Below are 21,549 nucleotides of genomic sequence, written 5' to 3'. Positions count from 1 at the left end.
TTGCCTGGAGAATTTTCTGCCATTAATTTTTTGAACAGTCTTTTTTGTGATTTTGTGCAGATTTCTGTATTTTCTTTGACTCCAATTAATCCTTTGTTCTTTGCTTCACAATGCAGCAATTGATGTATTTTTTTCATGATCCCTTGCAATTTTTAAAGAATCTTTCTTCTCATCATCACTAACTGTCATGTTGTCTGATATTCTTCACCTTTGTTCAGTCAATTTAGTAAACTTTCAGTGCAATTTTTAATTTCTTTCTTTCTTCTTTCTTTCTCTTTCTTTCTTTCTTTCCTTCTTTCTTTCTTTTTTGAGAAATAATTACATCTATAAATAAGGCATATAGAATCCCAATTATTTATTCAAAATAGCTGTGCAGTTCAGGCTATCCTTAAGCTCATTTTGTAGACCAGACTAGTCTTGGACTCACAATGATCATCTAGCCCCAGTATCCAGAATGCTGGGATTACATGCATGCACCACCATGCCTAATCTGCAGTGTTTAATTTCTTAAATATCTGTCTGAATATTTTTCATGGCTTTTTTCTCCCATATGCTAGGTATTCATGTTTCCCTCACTTTCCTTTGTTCCTTTATTTTTATCTATATCTACTTGAAGTTTGTTGAACAAGATCACCATTTTGATCATCATCTCCTTTTTTATTTGGGAGACTTTCTTCACTGATTTGCTTTACAGTCCCATGTATTTGTTTTCTGACTTCTGCTAATATCCTTCCAGAGAAGATAGGTGAATGGCTTTGGATTTCCTTTATCTCCTGAATTAGCCCGGGGGATCTGGAGATCTTGGGTGCCAGTTTGCTTCTGTGTGTGGTCGTTTTCTATTTTTCTGTTTTGTTTTCTATGTTGATTCTTAGAAGTTACTTAAGTTAGATAGCTTTATCACTAGCTTTGAGGCTTCCTGATGGTATGTCTCTTCCTGAGAGATAACTTCCAGGTTTAGGTAGTTCTTGCTCTTTGTGTGTTTCTCAAGATCCTACCCTCTCTGTTTTGAAGGATATGACATTGCCAAGCAGGCCAAATAACTCAGCAGATTAAAGAGGCTGCCAAAAGGCGCAGGAGACTGGGATTCAATCCTTGGGCCTGCCATGCCGTGCCTGTCCCTGAGGCATGCTGAGATGGCAATTGACCCTGGGCGTGGTGCCGCACACCTGTAATCCCAGCTCTTCAGAGGCTATAAACAGGTGGGTCACTACAAGTCCGATCTAGTAGTGAGACTGTGCAACACTGTAGACCCTTCCCTAAAATGAAAAAAGAAAGAAAAGAAAAAAAGAAATACATTGCTATCTACTTGGCTTATTCTCTAGTCCTTTGATGTTGGACTATGTTGATAGTTATGGCTGAAGACATTTGCAGCATTTCCAGGAAAGGAAGAAAAACTCATTACAACAGATTTTAGTCATCCTGGCTAAAGTAGTACAGCTAACAATAACAGGAGTACTGAACACAGCCTTAAACCTGACAGATGCTGATAAATATTAATTTGGTTCTTTGAACCACAGGGAGAAGATCTATAGTTATATAACAAAATCAAATGTTGTTCATGAAATTGTGTAGAGAGTGTTTCTCTTTAATAGAGTGAGTTTACCCTCTGGTAGTGAAATATAAGAGGGATAGAGGAACAGACAGAAAAATAAATGAAGGGAAGTACAGTAGACTCAAGGCTGGAGGCTAAAGGATGATCAGCCAGCCTTTGGGAAACTTGAGAGGTACAAGATAGAGAATGAAGGTGGAAGAAGAAAAGTGTTGAAGTAAACAAGAAAGAGTGTTTACTCATGTGTAAATATTATAGACATTTGAGATAAGAGAGATAATTGAGGAAAGGGAGAAAAAAAAAGATGAATAGTTCAGAATAAGAATAAAACCCTCAACAATGTAAATAAACAAATAAAGAACACGTGTCTCTGTCTCTCCAAGTTGCTGTGGTGCCCTCAGACAGAGACAGCCTGAGGCTGCTTACAGTGTATACAATTTGCTCCTCTGGGTCAGACCAGCCTTCTCTGTTCCCCTTCCACTGGTGTGTCTCTGTTCTCTTGTGCTTCTTATTGCTGGATGTGGAGGAGTGCTGTGGGCTGTCTCCCTGCTCTTGCCATCTCTGTGGAGTGAGTCAATGCAACGTTAATCTCCTCTGCCATGGGAGGAGTGACAACCCTGCTGCTTTCAGCCTACACGGCGCTGTGCTAATCTAGTCCCTGATCTTCATCATCACTGCTGCTGCTGCTGTGCAGCCTCTGTGTCCCTGGCATTGTCGACTCACTGCCTCTGTCACCATCTCAGAAGCAGACAAGGCTACTAGGTTTTCTACTGTCTGTCCTGGAGGCTGTCCAAAATCCCATGGCTCTTTAAAGCCCATGTGTCTGTGTCCCTCTCATTGATCTGAGATCAAGTCCATATCTTGTCTTTAGGGGTTCCAGTTAAGGGTAGATGACAAAGGAAAGAAAGAAAGAAAGAAAGAAAGAAAGAAAGAAAGAAAGAAAGAAAGAAAGAAAGAAAGAAAGAAGAAAAGCTGGCAGGCTGATATGAAGGAAGCAGTGTGCCCAATTTACTGCTAAGCCACTGCATCTTCTGTAGCGGAAAGCACAAAGGCAAGGGGTTTGTATACCAAGTCTGTCCTTGGCTTGAGTTAGCCAAACTTTTGTAGTCCATCTGTTTCTTGGAGGCTTCAAAGTATGGTGCATATTGCCTGGCACACAGGGCAGTGCCACAGGCAGCCCTGCGAGCTGGATCACTGTTTTGGCAGGTCCGGTGCTGATGTCTTATTTGATCCACAGCTCTCTTATTTCAGACTAATTTGGGCTTTAGGATGCACGTCCTTCCCTTTCTACCTACCACCTGTGATTTTAGTTGATATCTTTTCAGTCTCTCTAGTGTGGCTCGTCTTCTATTCAGCCGTGGTGAATCCACTTACATGTTTTTATATAATGTGGATTTCCATATTTGTGAAAGGTCAAGGAAATTTCATATTAAAAATAACTTGTGAAAACTATCATGGAATAAACTTCAAATGCCAAAAACATGTGAAAGTGGTCATCTTATATTTAAATTTAGTTAACCATATTTTTGAACCAAAGTATTCCAAAATTTTCCCTTGTATAATTCAAGAGATAACAGAAAATTTGTTGTCTAATATGTATCTACTTTTATTCTAGATGAACTCACAAATTCATCAGAAACCCAGCTGTCTTTAGAAGATCTCTTCAGGAAAGACTTTATCCTCCATAATCCAGAAGCTCGATGGATCAATGGTATGTATAGGTTCTTTAATGTATTTATTTTGATCTCTGTACAACTAAAAGCAATAGTTGTAGTTAATAGGTTAATAAATACCATTCTTTGTATATTATATATGTCAATCTATATGCAGTGTAAACTATATATCAATCATTATACTGTGTATTATATATCATTAATCAGGAATTAGAATTTAGCTCAAGTAAGGGAAAACAAGAACTTCAGCTCAAGCAAAGGAAGTTCATAAACAGTGTAGCCATAAAACTTGCCTGGGCATCAAGTTGTTATTTCTGGATTTGCTTTTCTTTGTCTTTTTGGTCAATTTTTAAAATTAAAAAATATGAAAATATGATGAAGCTATCGAATGGCTTATGGGCTTTAATTTACCTGCATGGAAAGTAATAAGGGGAGTTACTGTGTAAAACCATCATCAAAAAGGTGTTAGTGAAAAGCCAGGCTTGAGTTTTCATCTGTGATTTGTCGCAATGTGCTTGATAGGAATAATAATCATGTTGGAGAATTGCTATTCTTGTCTTCTGGTTTTCTTAGATGTGAAATCTTTGTTTATTTTCAAGACTTAGATCATTTGTAAAAGTTTTTCTTTATATCTAGTAAAGATGATCTCATTTATAATTCTTTTCCAGTATTCCAATTAAACACTGTTAATTCTGCAAATTAAAATTTAATTTGTAGAAGCTACAGCAATGCAGGTTAGCTCATGATGGCAAGGACCGCCTACTTAGCTGGGATTGATGCAGTTACTAGACCCCTGTCGACTTTCAAGATTTAAGTTTTGAATAAATCCTTCATTTTAAGTGTATTGTTTTTTATTTGCTAAAGTTTCAGTTAAACAAGTTGGAAGATGACTGAAATCAAAATGATTGTAGTAAAGATAGAGAGCTCAAGATAGCGATTTTCTTAATTTATTTTATAATTTTCTTTATAATTTTTTATGTTCTTAAAATTAATTTTGAACTTTCAAATGTGATTAATTCAGATAATGATGATCAACCCTCTGACTAATTAAGCTTAATATAACTATTATTGCCTTTTCCTTAATAAACAAATCTCACATGTTATTCTTCTCATGTGGAATTATAATTATGTAAATCATTCATTATTATCAGATATTTTCTGTGGAGGGGGATGACTTATTGGGAATTTGCCAAATTTTATAGAATATTGATAGTGTTGTAAATCATTAGACTTTTTTCTGTTGAAATGTCATATTATTAAAAGCATTTTCACACAGCAAAGGATATCATTAACAAAAAGAAAATAAAGCCCACATAGTGAGAAAAAATTTTAGCCAATTGTACCTCAGATAGAGGACGTGTGTCTAGAAAATATAAAGAAATAAAAAAAAACCTCAGCCCCTCCCAATTCAAAAACCCAATCTATAAAAGGGAATCTGATGAAACAGAATGAATAAGAGGGATAGGTTGAGAGACACAAAGCTAGAAATATCGATCAAATATAAGCAGGACTTGGCCCACTGCCTAAAGCAAGAAAGCTACCTCACTCCTGAGATGAACATCCTGTCTGGTTAAGGTTAGCTATTAGCTGCTAAGCAACCTAGTGTCATGTGTTACTAACTTCACAAAAGTGTAAATAAAGGACCATTTTGTTAAAAAAAAAAGTTTAAAAAGTCATTATTGAAATTCATATATGTGTTGGTTTTGGACAAGTTACATAAATTTGTATAATGATTGACTTTAGAAAGCAAGGAGATAATTGAACCCTTCACCTTCTCAGGTTACTTGAGCTATTTAAAAATGGATTTACTCCTGTGTATAAGTGACACTTTTGATATTGAAGCTGAGGAATGAGAGTATTTCAACAGTGGACTGTATGCTAAATTAAACCACACGTTAATATCTAGGACATAACTCCTTTTATACTTCAAAAGCTATTAAAACAACATATTTGCAGTTAACAATTTTAATCAATTTTTAGTAATTTATTTAACTGGTATTGTTAAACTTCACCTTAGAAAGGATACAGGGATAAAACTTGGATGTTACTCTAATATTTTAAAGTAATATGTAAGCTTTATAATGTGTATAAAATAATTTGACATGAAAATAATCCGTTAAGCCAAAAACAAAACAGAATCAAAGTCTGGGGCAGGGCCGTATTTATAAATATAACTGAAGATGTTTAGGTATAGATTGTGTTCTAGAGTTTCTTTTGCAGTGGTGGAATGTGCTCTTACGTAATCCAGCCTCTCTTTTGGAATTCATTGGGAACTGTAGCCTATTTGCATATTCTTCACGTGGACAGAAAATATAGCTGGAATCAGATGAATAGACTATATATCCTTGTCCTCATTATCAGTGTCAGCATTCTCTTTATTTTTAAGATATGACTCATCAGATTTTCCTAATATATACATCTTTTCAAAAAGTTCAAGCTACCCATATTTGAAGGCTTTACTTAATTCTTGGAGGTCTTCATAGGAATGTTTAAGGCATTGTTAGTCAAGGAGGAGGAAACAGTCTAGATGAACCGGATATGTGAAGGTTGTAGTCAGGCATTTTGTTCATTATGCTCGTTCTCAAATAATAACTCTGGGAATGACATTACAGCCTTGCGCAGCTTGTGGATGTGATTAACTTAACACCTCCTTTGCCTCAAATCTATTCACATCCTTGAAATCTCCGTTCATATAGCATCTTCCTAGTTAAGTCAACTTGAAACCTAAAAATCCATCTTCTGAAAATTTATTCGTTTCTCCTCATACAGCAAGGATCAATTTATCATTAAGGGAAGATGTACAATTGGGTAGTCTGTAGGTTAACATCTACATAGATGTTTTATACTGTATTTCATGTGACAGCATATAGTATTGATATTAACTCCAGAAAACTGATGCTTAACCAATATCCATCTAATAAAACACAGGATTTGAATTAATCATTGTATTTACTTATCCTCTCATTGTTCCACTCTGACATCTTATTTCAATATCCATCACATATATCAGTGGCATTTCTAATAATTTCATTTTTATAGATCTCTTACTATTGATCCACTTCATGTTGCATATTAAAATCTCCACAGGCATAGCCATATAGTAGTGATATATGTAGTCCCTAATAATAAAGTGCATAAGTATATATTTATTGACATGTTCACGACCTATAAAAGTGAGCAATGGGATTTCAAAATAGTGTTGATAGTGTATATCATGTGCTCTATATTGTGTAACGGTAGTGACTCTGACTACCGTTTTCTTTTACCTATTAGTTTCTCAATTTTCTTGAAAAAATGTTTATTTGGTTTTTATAACTGACTAGGTCTCAGGCATGTCGTAACACTCCATCAGTCCACAGTGAAATACAAGTTTCTAAGCCCACCTGGCTATTACAGTATTAAATTGCTTCTCAAAGATAATCAGAAGAAAATTTTAGCAACGAGCACAATACAGAATCTTCCCTTTCTCTTTTAATACTCACAGAACTGAATGTCTGTCCTTATCCTTATCTACTTCTTATTTTGTTTCATTCACATTAACTGATTGATAGTTTGTTGTTGTTTTTTAGGAGTGCAGTTCTGCAGTACATGCGGTATATACATGTACATAATACAACTTGATTCTTTTTGTAATCCATCAAGAGGTGATTGGATAAAAAAATGTAGTATTTATAAAAAATGGAATGATACTTGGCTAAAAAGAAGGACAAATGTGAGACACTAGGAAAATGGATGCCTCTGGAAAAATATACATTTGAGTGAAATAAATCAAGTACATAAAGAAACTCTGTAGAGTATCTTTCACCTAAGCTAGCAGAGTACAACAAAAGAGCACGATAAAGGATGATTAGCAACAGGAGAGAGAGCTCTTGCAAGTGGAAAGGGTCCAGGAGACGCAGGGCTGAGTGGAAGGGGCAGTGGAAAAAGTAGAGTAAAGATCTGCTGTGGGCCACAACCAATACCTTCATAGATGCAAACATCATTGCTATAAGCAGGCGATAATAATATCAAGAAGAATAAAAACGGGAAACAAAATTTAGAGAAGCAGGGAGGGAGGAATGCCACGAGAATTTAAAAACTGTCTATTCCTTTTCAACACTGCTGTCTCCATCTCAAATCTGAAAGGCCAAATTTTATCCCACTAGAAATTTAATGCCCTGGCCACTTGTTTTCCTACCAGCTACAGGACTGGTATCTTCTCTAAACTCTATAGTCTGATCCCATCATAGCAACATCTGTTTGGGGTATAATTACAATACATGGAATTTCTTCTAAAGCACTGATATTCTTAGTGTTAACTCACCCATTTTTAAATGCAATAAGAATAAACTTCTAGAAAAATAAAATCATAGATCCAATAAAACCCCAAATGTCCCTTTAATATTTCTAAAAGTTCTGAAGTTAAATTTCCAACAAATGTAGGTCTGAGCATAATATTCACGTAAAAGAAAGGAATGCCAAGAATCACTTTATCTGACAAATATATACAATTATACTATTGATATTGAATTAATAGCTATTTATTCCTAAATCAGAATTGAAGAAACAATAACAATAATTCATATTAAAAATCTATTTGCTGATTTTGAACGGAACCTGAAAATTCAATATTAAAAATTTTTTATACAATAAATAGGCTGTCACTTATCAGTGAATGTAGGTAGGTGAGACTGACAGCAGTACTCACAGAGGATAGTGATGTATCTAGCCTACTTTTCATTTTTATTTTTGTAACTCTCATAATATAAACGAAATTCCCAAGTTAGAATGATGGTAATAGAAGATGAGCTTTTGAAACAAGAAAATGTAGCAATCTCAGGCTAATTTATTTTGAGGTTTTAAGAATCAAGCAATAGGGCTGGTGGTACAGCTCAATGGACTATGCATCTGCTTAGGAAAGTGCAGGAACCTGGTTCCAACCGTGCACCCCATACTGTGCCTGCCTTGCCCAGGGTGTGCGTCTGGGCACGGTGGTGCTGGGGAGGCCGAAAACAGAAGGATCACTGTGAGCCAGAGATGCACAGTGAGACCTTGTACCAAATACATTACAAAAACTACCAAGTAATATTTTATTTTAAAATTTTACCTTGAACTCTGTCAGCACCAGTTCCAAAACACATCTTTTTTTTTTTTTTTTTTTTTTTTTTTTTTGTTTTAGGGAAGGGTCTAGAGGATGTTCAGGGTCAGGGTCTCACTACTAGATAGGACTTGTAGTGATTATCCTGTTTACAGATGAGCAAATTCTGGGATTACAGGGTTTGAGCCACCACGCCCAGTCTCAGTCGCCTTCTCTGCGCACCCCAGGGGGTGGGGCCAGCAGGGTAGGCCCAGGATGAAACCCCAGCCCCTGTGTCTGCTTGCAGGCACTGTAATTTGCTGAGCTATTTAGCCAGCCCCCAAAACATATATAATAGAGTACCTACAATTTCAGTGTTGCATTGGTCAAAAATATACTGTAGGTTTCAGATCAATCTGGATTACAGTGGACAAATATATCATCAAGTAATAAAAGTTTACTGTATTTGGTAGTGCATTGCTTGTGTCCTCTGAGTTTGACACTTGCTTGGTGAAATTAGTTTACTGATCGTGTTTTTGGATGTTCGTGTAAGGTCAGAATGCTTTAAAATGTCTCGATGCTTGCTCTAAGTGAAGCATTTTGCTCTCAACACGAGGCAAGGATGCTACAGTGCCCCTACTCCAAAGGACATGAGCATGAGGATGAGACTCCTGTCTCTTTGACTTTCCAGCAGCCCAGCAATCCATGTCCTACCCAGACTGCACTAGTGCGGAATGAATAGATTAACTGAAAATTGAATAAATGTGTTATGTTTTCTTGATATATATACATATATGGGTACTCTGTATTCACAGTCACTAGAAGTTAACTTTGTTTCTTCTTCTCACTGTGTGTATGATTTTTCTCAAATGATACAGTGGGAATTGTATACATGACACAAGTTGGTACACAATTTTCCTTATCTTCAAGTAAACTGTAATGTGTAATAATATATAAAGATTTGTGTTTTATCTTGATCTTATCAAACTACTGTTGCTGCCAGTTAAACTCATTTGCCACAAGTTACTCCAACGAAGATATTTAAACTTATCTTTCAAATGATGCATGAGAGTGTAACAGAGTGAAATAGAAATGTTGTTAAGTGAAGGCAGTCCGCGCCCTTCAGCATGACACTCCCGCCTTCTGGGGCTTGTGCTCTTCATCTCAACTAGGAAGGATGGTACTGTAATGGAAAGCACAATGCCGGGTAAATGAGAAAAACCATGGAAACAGTACAGATAAAAGGCAAAGAAGAAAGAAAATACGTGGAAATTGGGAGATAGATTTGGTTCAAAAGGAGGGAAGGTCAAGAAGTGGAGGGAAGGGGAGAGTAGAGAAGAGAGAAACAAAATGAAAAAGAGGACTGAGTTGTGTTATGTACATATAGCAGCTCCCCTTAAGGAATGTAATTATTGTGTGACATAAATCTTTACTAATAAAAAAAAAAAACAAAAAATAGGACTGAAAGTCCCATTCAACCAAGCTATTCCTCTCCTGGGTATTTTTTTCACAAACACTGAAAACATCATAACCCAGTGAGGCATGTGCACCATTGTTTATAGCAGAGCACCTTTTCATAGCTACAATTTAGAAATAAACCACATGCCCTTCAACTGAGGAATGGATAAAAATAATGTTGTAGGGACTGGGAAGATATCTCAGTGGTATAAACACTTGCTTGACAAAGTCAACGACCTGGGTATGATCCTTGGGACCACATGCCATGCTGACCACAGAACCCTTCGTACACTGTGCCAACCTCTGAAGCCAGGTGGGGAGGCATGCTCCTGTATTTCCAGCACTGGAGAGACTGAGACTAGAGGATCACTACAAGTCAGAGCTGTATAGCATGACCCTGTAACCAATAAATAAATGACTATAATTTTTTTAAAACTAGATGTGGTATTTTTATACAATGGAGTATTAATCAGGTATAAAAAGATAAATTCAAAGTTGTCATAAGTAAATACATGCAACTAGAGACCATGCTCGTAAGTAAAATAAATTAGACCCATATGTGTAAACATCATATTGTCTCCTTAGTATAAGAATCTGAAAGAGTAAATAAAATTTGAAAGGGACGATGAGTATTGTGAAAGGGAAAGAATCTGCTCAAAATCAAGAAACAACTTGGAGGAGGAAAAGGAGGAAAAAAAAGAAGAAAGGGAAAAGGAAATATGTACACACACACACACACACACACACACACACACACACGGGCTTGCTTGGATAATTGTACTCATGATTTCTGCTGGTTTTTTGAAATGAGCAATTGATATTTATTTATTTTGTCTGTCCTTTTTAATTTGTAATAGTATATACCTTACCTTGATTGTTTTTCTTTTTTTCCCATTGCCCTACACTCCCTTTAGTCCATCCTCCTCTCCTTTATGTATGAAACAGTCTATAGAAATATGTTCTTAACTACAATGGTGTGCTTTAATCCCCAATGTTTGAATGCAAGACAAATTGTATTTCTTTTATCTTAGAGACCCTCAGGAAAGGGAGGAGCAGAGAATAGTTGGCTGTTAGAGATCCTGTAAAGAAAAAGACATGCTCAGGTCATAGATTTTTACAGTAGCAGATTTATTCTCTGCTTTCACAAGGGGTTGATTCTTGATGTTCTCTGTAGCTCATTATCTTCTTTTTAGATCCTTCCTTTTTATGGCCCATAAAATAAACACACAGAGCGCTGTGATATTGTGATACTCCTGCTGTTGATTTATAGCTCAGAGAATTGAAAATTAGATTAAGAATATGATTAATTGTTATGAAGAGTGACCTTTCTTCTTATAGTAATGTGTGTCAGAGCATCTTAGTAACTAAGGTAGATAGTTTTCTGATGATAACTTAATCAGTGCTTGCAAAAGTATGCTATCAAGCAAATTTTCATTTCTCCAAATAACAAAGTATATTTTTTATGGGTATGTTGGTAAATGATTTTTTACCAAAGTTAGAAAAGTATAATTTATTCTAAACTGCTAAAAATACCCCCAAAACATCCACTTTAAAAACTCATTTCATAGCAATCTTTCATATAACCTGAAAATAATGAAACTTTTGTTTGAAAATAGAACCTAAACTATTTTGTTAAGGAAATGCTTTTAAGAGTCCATTTTGTCTTAAAATTATAGTACTTATGCTAAGCACCAAGATAGTAAGGAAAAAAGAAACCTACCCATAAAAATTAGTTTAAACATTTAAAGGAAAAAGGAATCAGAAAAGATAATATGATTTAGACATGTGTTAATTCAAGATTTAAAGGGAACTTGTCATGTAAGCTAACCTTTAAGTACCAAGTAACTAACTGTGTTACTTCATACTTGTTGAAATACAATATTGTATTTTGATATTTTAAAAAAAGAAATGCAGTGCTTGGGCAAATGAAATAATACAGTGCCTTTACAGGGCACCAAGTATTTACTGAGTTCCAAATATGTGCTAAGACATTAGAAAGTATTACAGTCAAATAAATGATGATTTCATACACCTATGATAGTCTACACAATTGTGGTTGGTTTTAGCTTTGCCGGGCTCAAAAATTACATTTATTTGGCACAAGGAAAGATTTATATGGGTATTGGTCTATTTATGAATTTGCCTCTCTATGCTCTTAACATTTATTTATTGAAAATAACCCAAAATTATTATACACAGAAGGATATAAAGATGAATAAATATAGTCCCTTTGCAAACAAAACTGTGGTTATAATTTTTCTGTTCCCATCTCACCCATATCTTATTTGAAGTTTAAAGCTTGAAATGAAATGAGCAACCAGAAATCTGTGAATGAGAGCTGGAGAGATAGCTTTGTGCCTTAATTGCCTTACTGACAAGCTTAAGGACCCACGTTTGATCCCCATTCGAGCCTGGGTTTGATTCCCCATACCACATGCAGCCACTGAATCTGGGTATGTAGGCTCACAGCTGAAAGTAGGAAGATCACTACTAGTCTGAGCTTTGTAGCAAAGACCTTGTACCAAATCAGTCAATCAATCAATCAATCAATCAATCATTCAATCAATCTGTGAATGAGATAGGAAGTTGACCCAACTAGAGAGTTTCAAGAAGAACTCAACCCAAACTAAGATGAAGTTTGACAAACTTTGTTTCTCCAAAAATCCAAGACAAGTCTGTTCTTCACCCAGCCCCATCACCACTGTGGAGGGCACACATGGCCTTTTTCCTTCCTTGAGAGTTGTCTTTATTCCTTCTGCCTTTTATGTGTTGCAGTCTTTGCTTATCTAGTTCAGTAATTCTGATGGATAAATGTACCACTGCCACTTTCAAAGGAAATAAAACATAATTATGGTAGCTAAAGATGGTCAAAGCTAAATGAAAATGATAGACTTCAAGCAATAATTGATAAATTCATGTTTTATTTTTTATAGAGATCTTGGAATTAGAGAAAGCAGATTGAACTAAGAGAAGTTTCAGTGATCTATGTAAGAGGAAGATGTGGATCTGGTGTTGAAAATAGAACAATGCATTTAGAGAACCAGCCATTAGTGTAGTGCATAGCTTGGTTGCAGAGAAATGCGCTGTGTGTGTGTGCATGTGTGTGTGTGTGTGTGACAGAAGAGTGAATGTAATCACCAACTCCGATTGGCAATATTTCCATGTAATTGTTCATCTTGATCTCCTTTAACAGGTTTTCCTTTTGTTAGATGCTAAATTTAAAACTAAAGAAACTGGTGGCCATGATGACCATTAGATATTCTATTCTAAAGTCAAAGTGGAAGGAATTCATAAAAATTTTACCTAATGTATTTACAGTATATCACAACTGGCATTATGTTCCTGTTTCTTGAGGATATTTCTACCTGTGTTATTTATTTGTGTAACTTAAAACTCTAGGTGGTAGAGTCAGCATTAGTTTTTGCTTTAGAAATGAATAATTGGGGACCTAGACCAGTTATCATCACTTTCCCTGACTGAAAGTCAGTGATAAGCTCTGCTTAAAGGAAGGTCTCCTTTGTTCACTCTGGGTAGAACAAATGAAAGCCGATAGAAATCTAAAGCACATTCCTTAACGATATTACAAAACTAACACTGCACATTATTGATAAATTGCCTGGAAAAACACCTATAGACTGAAGGAAAACATTATTAAGGGAAAATCTAATAATCAAAGAAGTTTTCTATTGCAGTCATATTGAATATTTCAGGTATCCTTGGTATCATATGCTGTGCCAGCCCTGCCCCTGGGACGCGCTGAGCCAGCGCTATAGTCCAGGAATGGTGGTGCATCCCTGTAATCTCAGCTATCAGGGAGGCTGAGAACAGGAGAATCACTGAGTCTAAGCTGTGTAGTGAGATCCTAAACAAAATAAATACATATAAATAAAAAATTTAAAAATAATTAAAAAATATTTCAGTTTTACTAAAATAGGTAATTTGGAGACCCCTCCAGACCCACATTATGTCTAAGATATTTGATATTCAGACACTTAGTGAGGTTAAGCTCAACTGCCTATGTTGTAGGGTAATAATAATAAGTTTCTCTTCTGGAGTGTTAACAACCTATGTTTGTAGACCTAAAATTAGATACAAAGAAGGGCAATAAGGACAGCCAACACTTTGGCCTTCGCCTTTCAAGGTCAGTGAGGACTCAGGACGTAGGAGAACCTGTATTATAATATCTTGTAATTCAGTTGTGTCCCAAATTTTCTGATCAAGGAGATGATGGGGCCACAGAGGAAAGTGATTGATGATGTAGAGTGTGCATAAGAAGAGTCACATGGAGAGAAAATATTCTCACAGGTTTTCACAGAGAGCAAATTGATCAAGCAATGGCTGTGACTCATCCACATGGCTGAAGCTGACAAAGGATCTGCAAACTGTGGTACAGGGTTTCAGGATAAATCCTGAGGAGATGTGATTGACGTTGGCAGATATAAGAGTTACATTTCTTGTTATATAGGTCTTGCTTTATTTTGGTCTTAACCATTCATCAGAAAAGAATAAAAACAAAGTATAAAAAATAAAGCCATATTAATATGCTGAGCTGTAAAAAGGCTCCAGTCAACAACTTCTAAAATTGCCAGTCTTACAGAAAACCTACTACTATGATGGACTACTGCACTATATTGGAATATTTTGCTAAATTCATTCACTTACAATATTTAAAAGACAATGGAATAATCTTCTCTGACAAAACTAAACAAATAAAGAGGATCTAAATGAAGGACTATTTTGTTTCTGTATATTCAAAATGGGAACGTAGATATACAGCTACTTTTTCTTAATTCAATGAATAGAAAGATTTGTTCTAATAGTGTTTGTGGACAGGATATCTCGTGCTATGAATAACCACTAAGAATACAACAATATGCAATGCATTAATTATTGAAACTGTCCTACTAATTGGTTTTGAAACTGTCTCATTGCTATTTGTTTCTCAATGAAATTATTTTTATTAAAATAGATAATTTGAAGAAAATCTAATCATATATGTCATTCATTGTCCAAACTGAAAAAGGAAAGAATTCTTTTTGTCACTTGGTATAATAAAAAAATCACATTTAGTACAAATTTTAACATTAATTTTTCACTTCATCTGCTTGGCTTGAGTAATGTTTGTGTGTATGTGTGTGTGTGCGTGTGTGTGTGTGTGCACATTTCCTCCCTAATGTCTAGTTTATTGTTATTAATTATTGTTATTATTTATTGGTACAAGGTCTTATTACACAGCTTGGACTCAGAGTCATGCTCCTGTTTTCAGTCTCCCTATTTCTAGGATTACAGGTATGCACCACCACGTCTGCTCTCAGTGGCCAGCTCAGCATGCTTGGGGTTGGGGCTGACACAGAATGTGGTGCTGGGAATCGGACCCCAATCCCTACTCTTGCCTAAGCAGGGACTTGGTCCTCTGAACTATCTCATTGGCACTGTTGAGGTTTTTTAAAAAAATTTAGGCTTATTAATTATTATTAGTTCTAAGAGAAAAAAGAAACTAACGATGACTGGTCATCAGTGACTGAGATTTTGCCAAGTGGTGATGTTTTAATAATATAATTATTACATTTCTCTCTCAAAGGATAACTAGAATGGTCAAAGTGATGCTTTTGTCTCAGCCTTTAGATCTATCATCTTGTATTACATTTGTTAAATTTATTTTCACGAAACACTGCTTCCTGAAAGCTTCCCACATTTACCTTACATTACTTAATTCCTTTTCCTTTTCTAGTGTCAGTTTTACCTTCTACCAAAAATACCTTAATAGTGCTATCGAAGTTTCAGTTTCTTGTAGCCCTTCTGTTCAGTCTGTTTCTATATTTTGTTTTCTTTTTAAACCTCTTGTTTTTTCCTTAGTTTTGCATACTTTGATTATATGCAGCATACATTGTTACATGTGCTTTTAAATTAATAGGTGTTTGAAGTATTTTAATTTTTGGAAAAATATCTAGTCTTCTAGAAATAAATCACTGTCAGTGGACTGTATCTTTCTCTGAGACTTCAATGTCGTGTTGTGTTTTCTTTTTGAATAAATGTAGATTTTTTTCCCCTGTGTTTATTTGGGAAAAGAATAGTCTATCTACAATCACTTTTTATTCACCTGGACATTATTGGGTCTTGTAGCATATATAGAAACAGGACAGATGGCATCGTCTAATTCCCAAATTATTCTTGATGTCTAATCAGATTTTGGCTGGTGTATTTTTGTCAGAATTGATATTGTGTTTTTTCCCCACATATCCAGTTCTAACTGCCTGGATACTTTATAGTACATATTGAAAAATAGCATTACATGAGCCTCTATGTCTTCTTGTATAATACATAGGACTATTGAACATTTCATGCCACCCCATTAATATCGACAACTTCATGCTTTAGGTTTCAGTTAAAAATCAATTGAAATGAAAAGAAAAAATCACATTATATTTCTTAGAGCCCTCTTTTGGGAATATTCTTCTTCATTTTGCTGAAACCTGAAACTTTATTTGCTTCACATTCCACAGTTCCTGAGCCCAGAATTCTCTTCCCTAGCTTCACCTAGGTATTATTTTTTTTTCTAGAACTTGACATCTTTGGGGAATAGTGTAAGAATTAGATTGTGAATTTTGCTGTTTCCTTACGTAATTTAGAAATTTAAAAAAAGTGCAAAGCAACACACACTCGCACACACAAATATTATCACAAATATGCCTCCATCTGCTGTGATTCTAGCAAAAGTTGCTTGCAGCATAGGATGCTCCATAGTTGGAAGTTATCAGTGAGTTCGACTCCATTCTCTGAACTTTTATATTCATTAAAGGTCTTAATAATTCTGAAACTTTTTCCTTAGCACATTGCAGTTTTGTCTTTTCTTGTCTATAGAGGGTAACAAACTCATAAAGAAAAAAAAAATACTGAGGTAGAGAATGGTTCCTTTAAGTAGGGCTGTATCAGGAGACAGGTGGTCTGGAGTGATCCCTGTCATTCTTCCTCCTTCCTGCCAGTCCCTGGGGTCCTTTGTGAAATCTAAAGGTCCAAAGAGTGCAGAATGGAAATCATGACACACAGGGTTGATGACCAACTAGAGAACAGATATAATTTACAATTGCAGTAAAATGAAATAGCCACATAAAAATTTCAGTGCTAAGGGCTGGCCAGATAGCTCAGTGGATTAAAGCATCTGCTTATGCAGAGTGCATTGGCCAGGGTTTGATCCCTGGCATTCAGTGGTAGCCCCACCCTTGGGACACACTGAGATGGGATTGAGACTGGGCGCTTGGGAAGCTGAAAACAGGAGAAGCACTATGAGTCCAATCTACTTAGTGAGACCCTGTTGACCCTGTAGGCCCTGTACCACACACACACACACACACACACACACACACACATGCACGCACACACGCACACAGTCAGTTCTATTTTAGTTTTCTCTCAATAAAGTGTCCATCATGATTGTTTAACTTATTATACATTTCAGATATTAGAGACATCTGGCATTTTGTACTTATCATTATTTTGGGTTCTATTTTTTATAGCAGTATTTAAGCTAATTCACTAGTTTGAGTTTGGGTTTGATCAATAAAATTGCAAAATATTAATTATTAGAAATTCAATTATGAGGGCTGGCCAAATAGCTCAGTGGATTAAAGCACCTTCAAGCAGGTGCAGGAGCCTGGGGTTCAATCCCTGGGCCTGCCAGGCCTGCCTTGCTGGTGCTGCCCCCAGGGTATGCTGAGAAGACAATTGAGACTGGGCATGGTGGCATGCACCTATAATTCCAGCTCTTGGGAGGCTGTAAAGAGGCAGATCACTAGAAGTCTGATCTAATAGTGAGGCCCTGAACACACTGTAGATCCTTCCCTAAAAAAAAAGAAAAAGAAAAAAAATATATATAATTATAAATAGATTGGAAGATCCAGTCCTAGCCCAGGCCTGGTGAGTGTGTGGTAGAACTTCCAGCTACCCTGTACCTGTGGGACCTGCCAGTCCCAGCCCAGACACAACGTGGGTGAGACCCTCTTCCACCCCCTTGGACCCCCCAACACTCTGCAGCACACCCCCACTCCATCTGCCGTGTGAGAATTTCTGCCGCGTTCTGGGAAACCACACATCCAGTCCTAGCCCAGGCCTGGTAAGTGTGTGGGAGAGCTGCCTCTCCCCCTACTCCACCTTGTCCCCTCCAGACTCGGCTCAGGCCTGGCCTATAGGCCTGAGGTGAAACACTGCAGCTGCAATCCCTGCAGAAAGAGTAGGGGACAAAACCACCCAGCTAGTCCAGGAGTAGAACATTTTGCCAGAGGGGCACAACAGGTTCACTCCCAAGGGCAGCAGCAGGAAGGAACTGAGCACAGCAGCCAGACCCAAGCCAGGCACAGCTGGATAAATGCAAACTTTGTAGATCTGCACCTGATCTTCAGTAGGTGCTAAGATTATAACTGCATCAAAGCTCTACAACAAATGTCAAAAGACAGTGCTACACAAAAGGCCAATGCAAATGAAGGAGCAAAATGCAATCTCAGAACCCAAGCCCGCCAACAACAAGTGCAGAGGACACTAACAGAACAAATTGGGAATCACACAGCTGAAAGCAATGAATCAATGGCTTCTGAAATAAAGAAACAGCTGCAGAAAGGTATAGAGGAACTCAGATTGGAAATGAAAAATGAAATCCCTGAATGAATAACATCGGCAGTAAAGAATCAAATGCAGAAATATATGGAGGAAACCCAATGCCCATCCAGAACAAGTGCACAGGACACTATCTCAGCTCAAATGGATGAATTAATAGTGTCAGTAGTAAATAAGCAACAGCAGAAAGTCATAGAAGAACTCAGAGCGGAATTCTTTTCTACTAGCTCAGCTCAAATGTACTAATTAATAGCGTTGATAGTAAAGAAGCAACAGTAGAAAGTTATAGAGGAACTCAGAGTGGAATTTTCCAAAATAAGAAAATAATTCTTGGAACTCATAGCATCTGAGGTAAAGATTCAACTACAGAAACATAGGGAGGAAACCCAATCTGAAAAAAACACTGCAGTAAAAGAATTAATAACTGCTTCTAAAGAAGACATTGGTAAAAAATGAACAGATTGGGGTATGCTCATACCAGTTTTTTCATGCATAAGTCAATGTGTGAATAGACTTTCATGCAATATGAGAATTTCTTATAAAAGCTGCACATTGTCATGACTTTCGATAGGAGCATTTTTATTTATTGTTACATTTATTAGAAGTACTCTTTCTTTAAAAAATTGATGGCATTATTGAAAACTATGAGTTACAAAAGAACTGGCATTATGTGATAATCTTATTGTATGTCTCCAACCTATTTCACTAATTTTATGTTGCGTTAAATAATGTATGCATTCTGCATGTGTTACCCGAAGTTGAGTTCCTCCCTTCAGAGAAAAGTGTGGAAGGACTGATTGGATCCCTGATTGAAATAATCAGATTATAATCCATACACTTATCATTTCTCATTTTAATGAGAACAATAAACAAATTGATATAAAACTTCAGAACAAGATTGTAGGAAAGTAACAATGATTCATATATTGTGTATTGTCTTCAAGGTAGTTATTCATATTACAAAAATAGGGATCAAAAATTGATCAAACAACATAGGTATAAGCCTTTTCTTTCACTAAACTAATAGTAATTAGCAGTACAATTATCTTAACTGTTTGATATATATATATATATTTTTTTTTTCATTTTCTCTTCTTTCTTTTCTCCTTCCTCCTCTTCCAGTTTCTCATAATGCATACATTTAGAAATATATAGAATCTTATTAGATTGACAAAATAAATATTATGTCAACTAAATTAATAGACCCCACTGATGAGAAAGAATATTTTCAAAGTTATTTAAAAAAACAAAACTGCTTTTGTACCTTTTAGATTTTCCTTACTCTTTCAGATTCTAACACTAGTGAGATATGATGTTTACAAATGTGGATCTGATTATTTTGCCTACCAATATAGTCTCTAGTTGCACCCATTTATCTATGAAAGGTTTGAATTTATCTTTTTTATAGATGAATAATACTACATTGTGTAAAATATCATATCTTTTTATCCATTCCTCAGCTGAAAGAAACTGTTCAGTGGGAAGGAAAAACTGGAATAGGAAAAGGACAAATGAAAGAAGGGTATTTGGATAATTGTTTTGTTGATTTCCGCTAGTCATTTGAAAGGAGCAGTTAATGCTTTTATTTTTTAAAAAAACTTTTTTTAGTCTGACTTTTTTTCCTCTTGAGTTTCTTATAACTACTTTGTTGTTGTTTTGCTATTGTGTTTTTCATTAAATGAATCTTACTCATTTGTATCTGATAATCTGAACAACTAATTTGAAGATAGCATCATGTAATATAGCAGGCATCGTTGAAAACCTGTTACTTTGCTTAGTGAAATCTTGTATCATTTCTAATGCTTTTTTCTATCACTATTTTGTGTTCTTTAAAAATAAAAAAATAATAAAAATAAAGAAATTAAAAGATAAAAAACAAAACTGCTTTTAAATAAATCTATAAATTTATAATAAAGCAAGAGCTTGATAGTTGGATTACTGTGAACAAAAGCCATTTTCCTCAAATGAGGGAATATTTTGTTACTCCTATGATCATTTATATGAACATTTTGCTTATTTTCTTCTGTACTTTGGATAAATATAAATTCATTGAATATACACTTATTGATTATCATGACTGATCGAATCCTATGCTATTTGTATATTTCATGATGGAATTGTAAGATTTTTATGAAGATAAAAAAAGGATTACAAGCTGACTTGAGTGACTTAGAAATGGTAGGCAAATAATTAAAGTGGGATATTTAGCTGTTACCTCTTGCCAGAAATCTGTTCAAGGGAAGTATGTGGCAGGGAAGAAGACTGGCTTTTGGGGAGGAGCCCTAACAATGGAACTTGAGGCTTAGTAAAACTGCCAAGTCTACCAGAAGCTTTGGTCCATAAAGGGCAGAGAGAGTGCATTCCAGGACCAGGGAACAGGCTGACTTGACATGGAAAGAAGTGGCCTGGGCGTGTTTCTCCTTGTAGGGACGTTTGAACTTAGCGTGTGTGTTGTAATACGTGGGCTAAAAGAAAAGAAAACATACAATTTGTAGGTATGCACCTTGGAAGGAGCACAAAATGTGAAACCCAGAGCAGGGCCAGAGGATGTAGGTTTCAATACCATTTTCTGAAGACGGGATTTGGAAGAAGTGTTGCTGGCAGTGAACTTCTTTTCTTACTTTATTTCATTAGTACAGAATTTGCAGTACATAATGATTATACCTGTGGCTGGGAACTGGCCCAAGTACCTACATATCTTACTTTTGTAACCTCTTCCTACTTCTCTACCTCTTGGCCTCTTTCTCTTTGGTGAAAGATCATTCTCCTTGTTCCCTATTATCTATCTTTTATAGTATTCTTTATTTATATTTTTAGTATCACATATAAGAATATTTATGTGATATTTAAGTTTGTGTGCCAGATTTATTTCACTTAGCATTTGTTCCCAAGGCATGTATTTTTCATCACACGTGACTGTTTTCTGTGGCAGAATACGAATCTTCTCTGAAAATACCACAGTTTCTTAATCCATTCCTTTGGCAATAGGCACTAAGATCACGTCCAAGACTGAGGTCTTATAAGCTTTGTTGCTATAAACCAAAGTAAATGTTCCAATCATCTATTGGGCAGCTATTGGCAATATTTGAGAGTTAGTAAAAGATTATTAAGGAAAGAAAGAGTCTGAAATATAGATCATGGCCTAAGATACTGCATTCCTGGGTTATAGGTGTTTAATTTTTCAGTCTTTTTGTGATATGTGTTTA

The 21,549-nt window shown here is 35.8% G+C and overlaps 1 protein-coding gene across 1 annotated transcript in view; it reads left to right on the top strand.

The window, feature by feature from the left end:
- Positions 1-21,549, top strand: part of Dpp10 (dipeptidyl peptidase like 10) — a 696,690-nt gene that overhangs the window by 172,416 nt on the left and 502,725 nt on the right. The window contains exon 3 of the mRNA XM_004626368.2: positions 3,165-3,260. Coding sequence (XP_004626425.1) covers positions 3,165-3,260 — 96 coding nt within the window. The remainder of the gene's footprint in view (positions 1-3,164; positions 3,261-21,549) is intronic.

Source organism: Octodon degus, unplaced genomic scaffold (genome assembly GCF_000260255.1).
Source record: "Octodon degus isolate 3935 unplaced genomic scaffold, OctDeg1.0 scaffold00014, whole genome shotgun sequence".
Classification (NCBI taxonomy): domain Eukaryota; kingdom Metazoa; phylum Chordata; class Mammalia; order Rodentia; family Octodontidae; genus Octodon; species Octodon degus.
The sequence above is the reverse complement of the archived record's forward strand: the minus strand, read 5'-3'. Positions and strand labels throughout refer to the sequence as shown.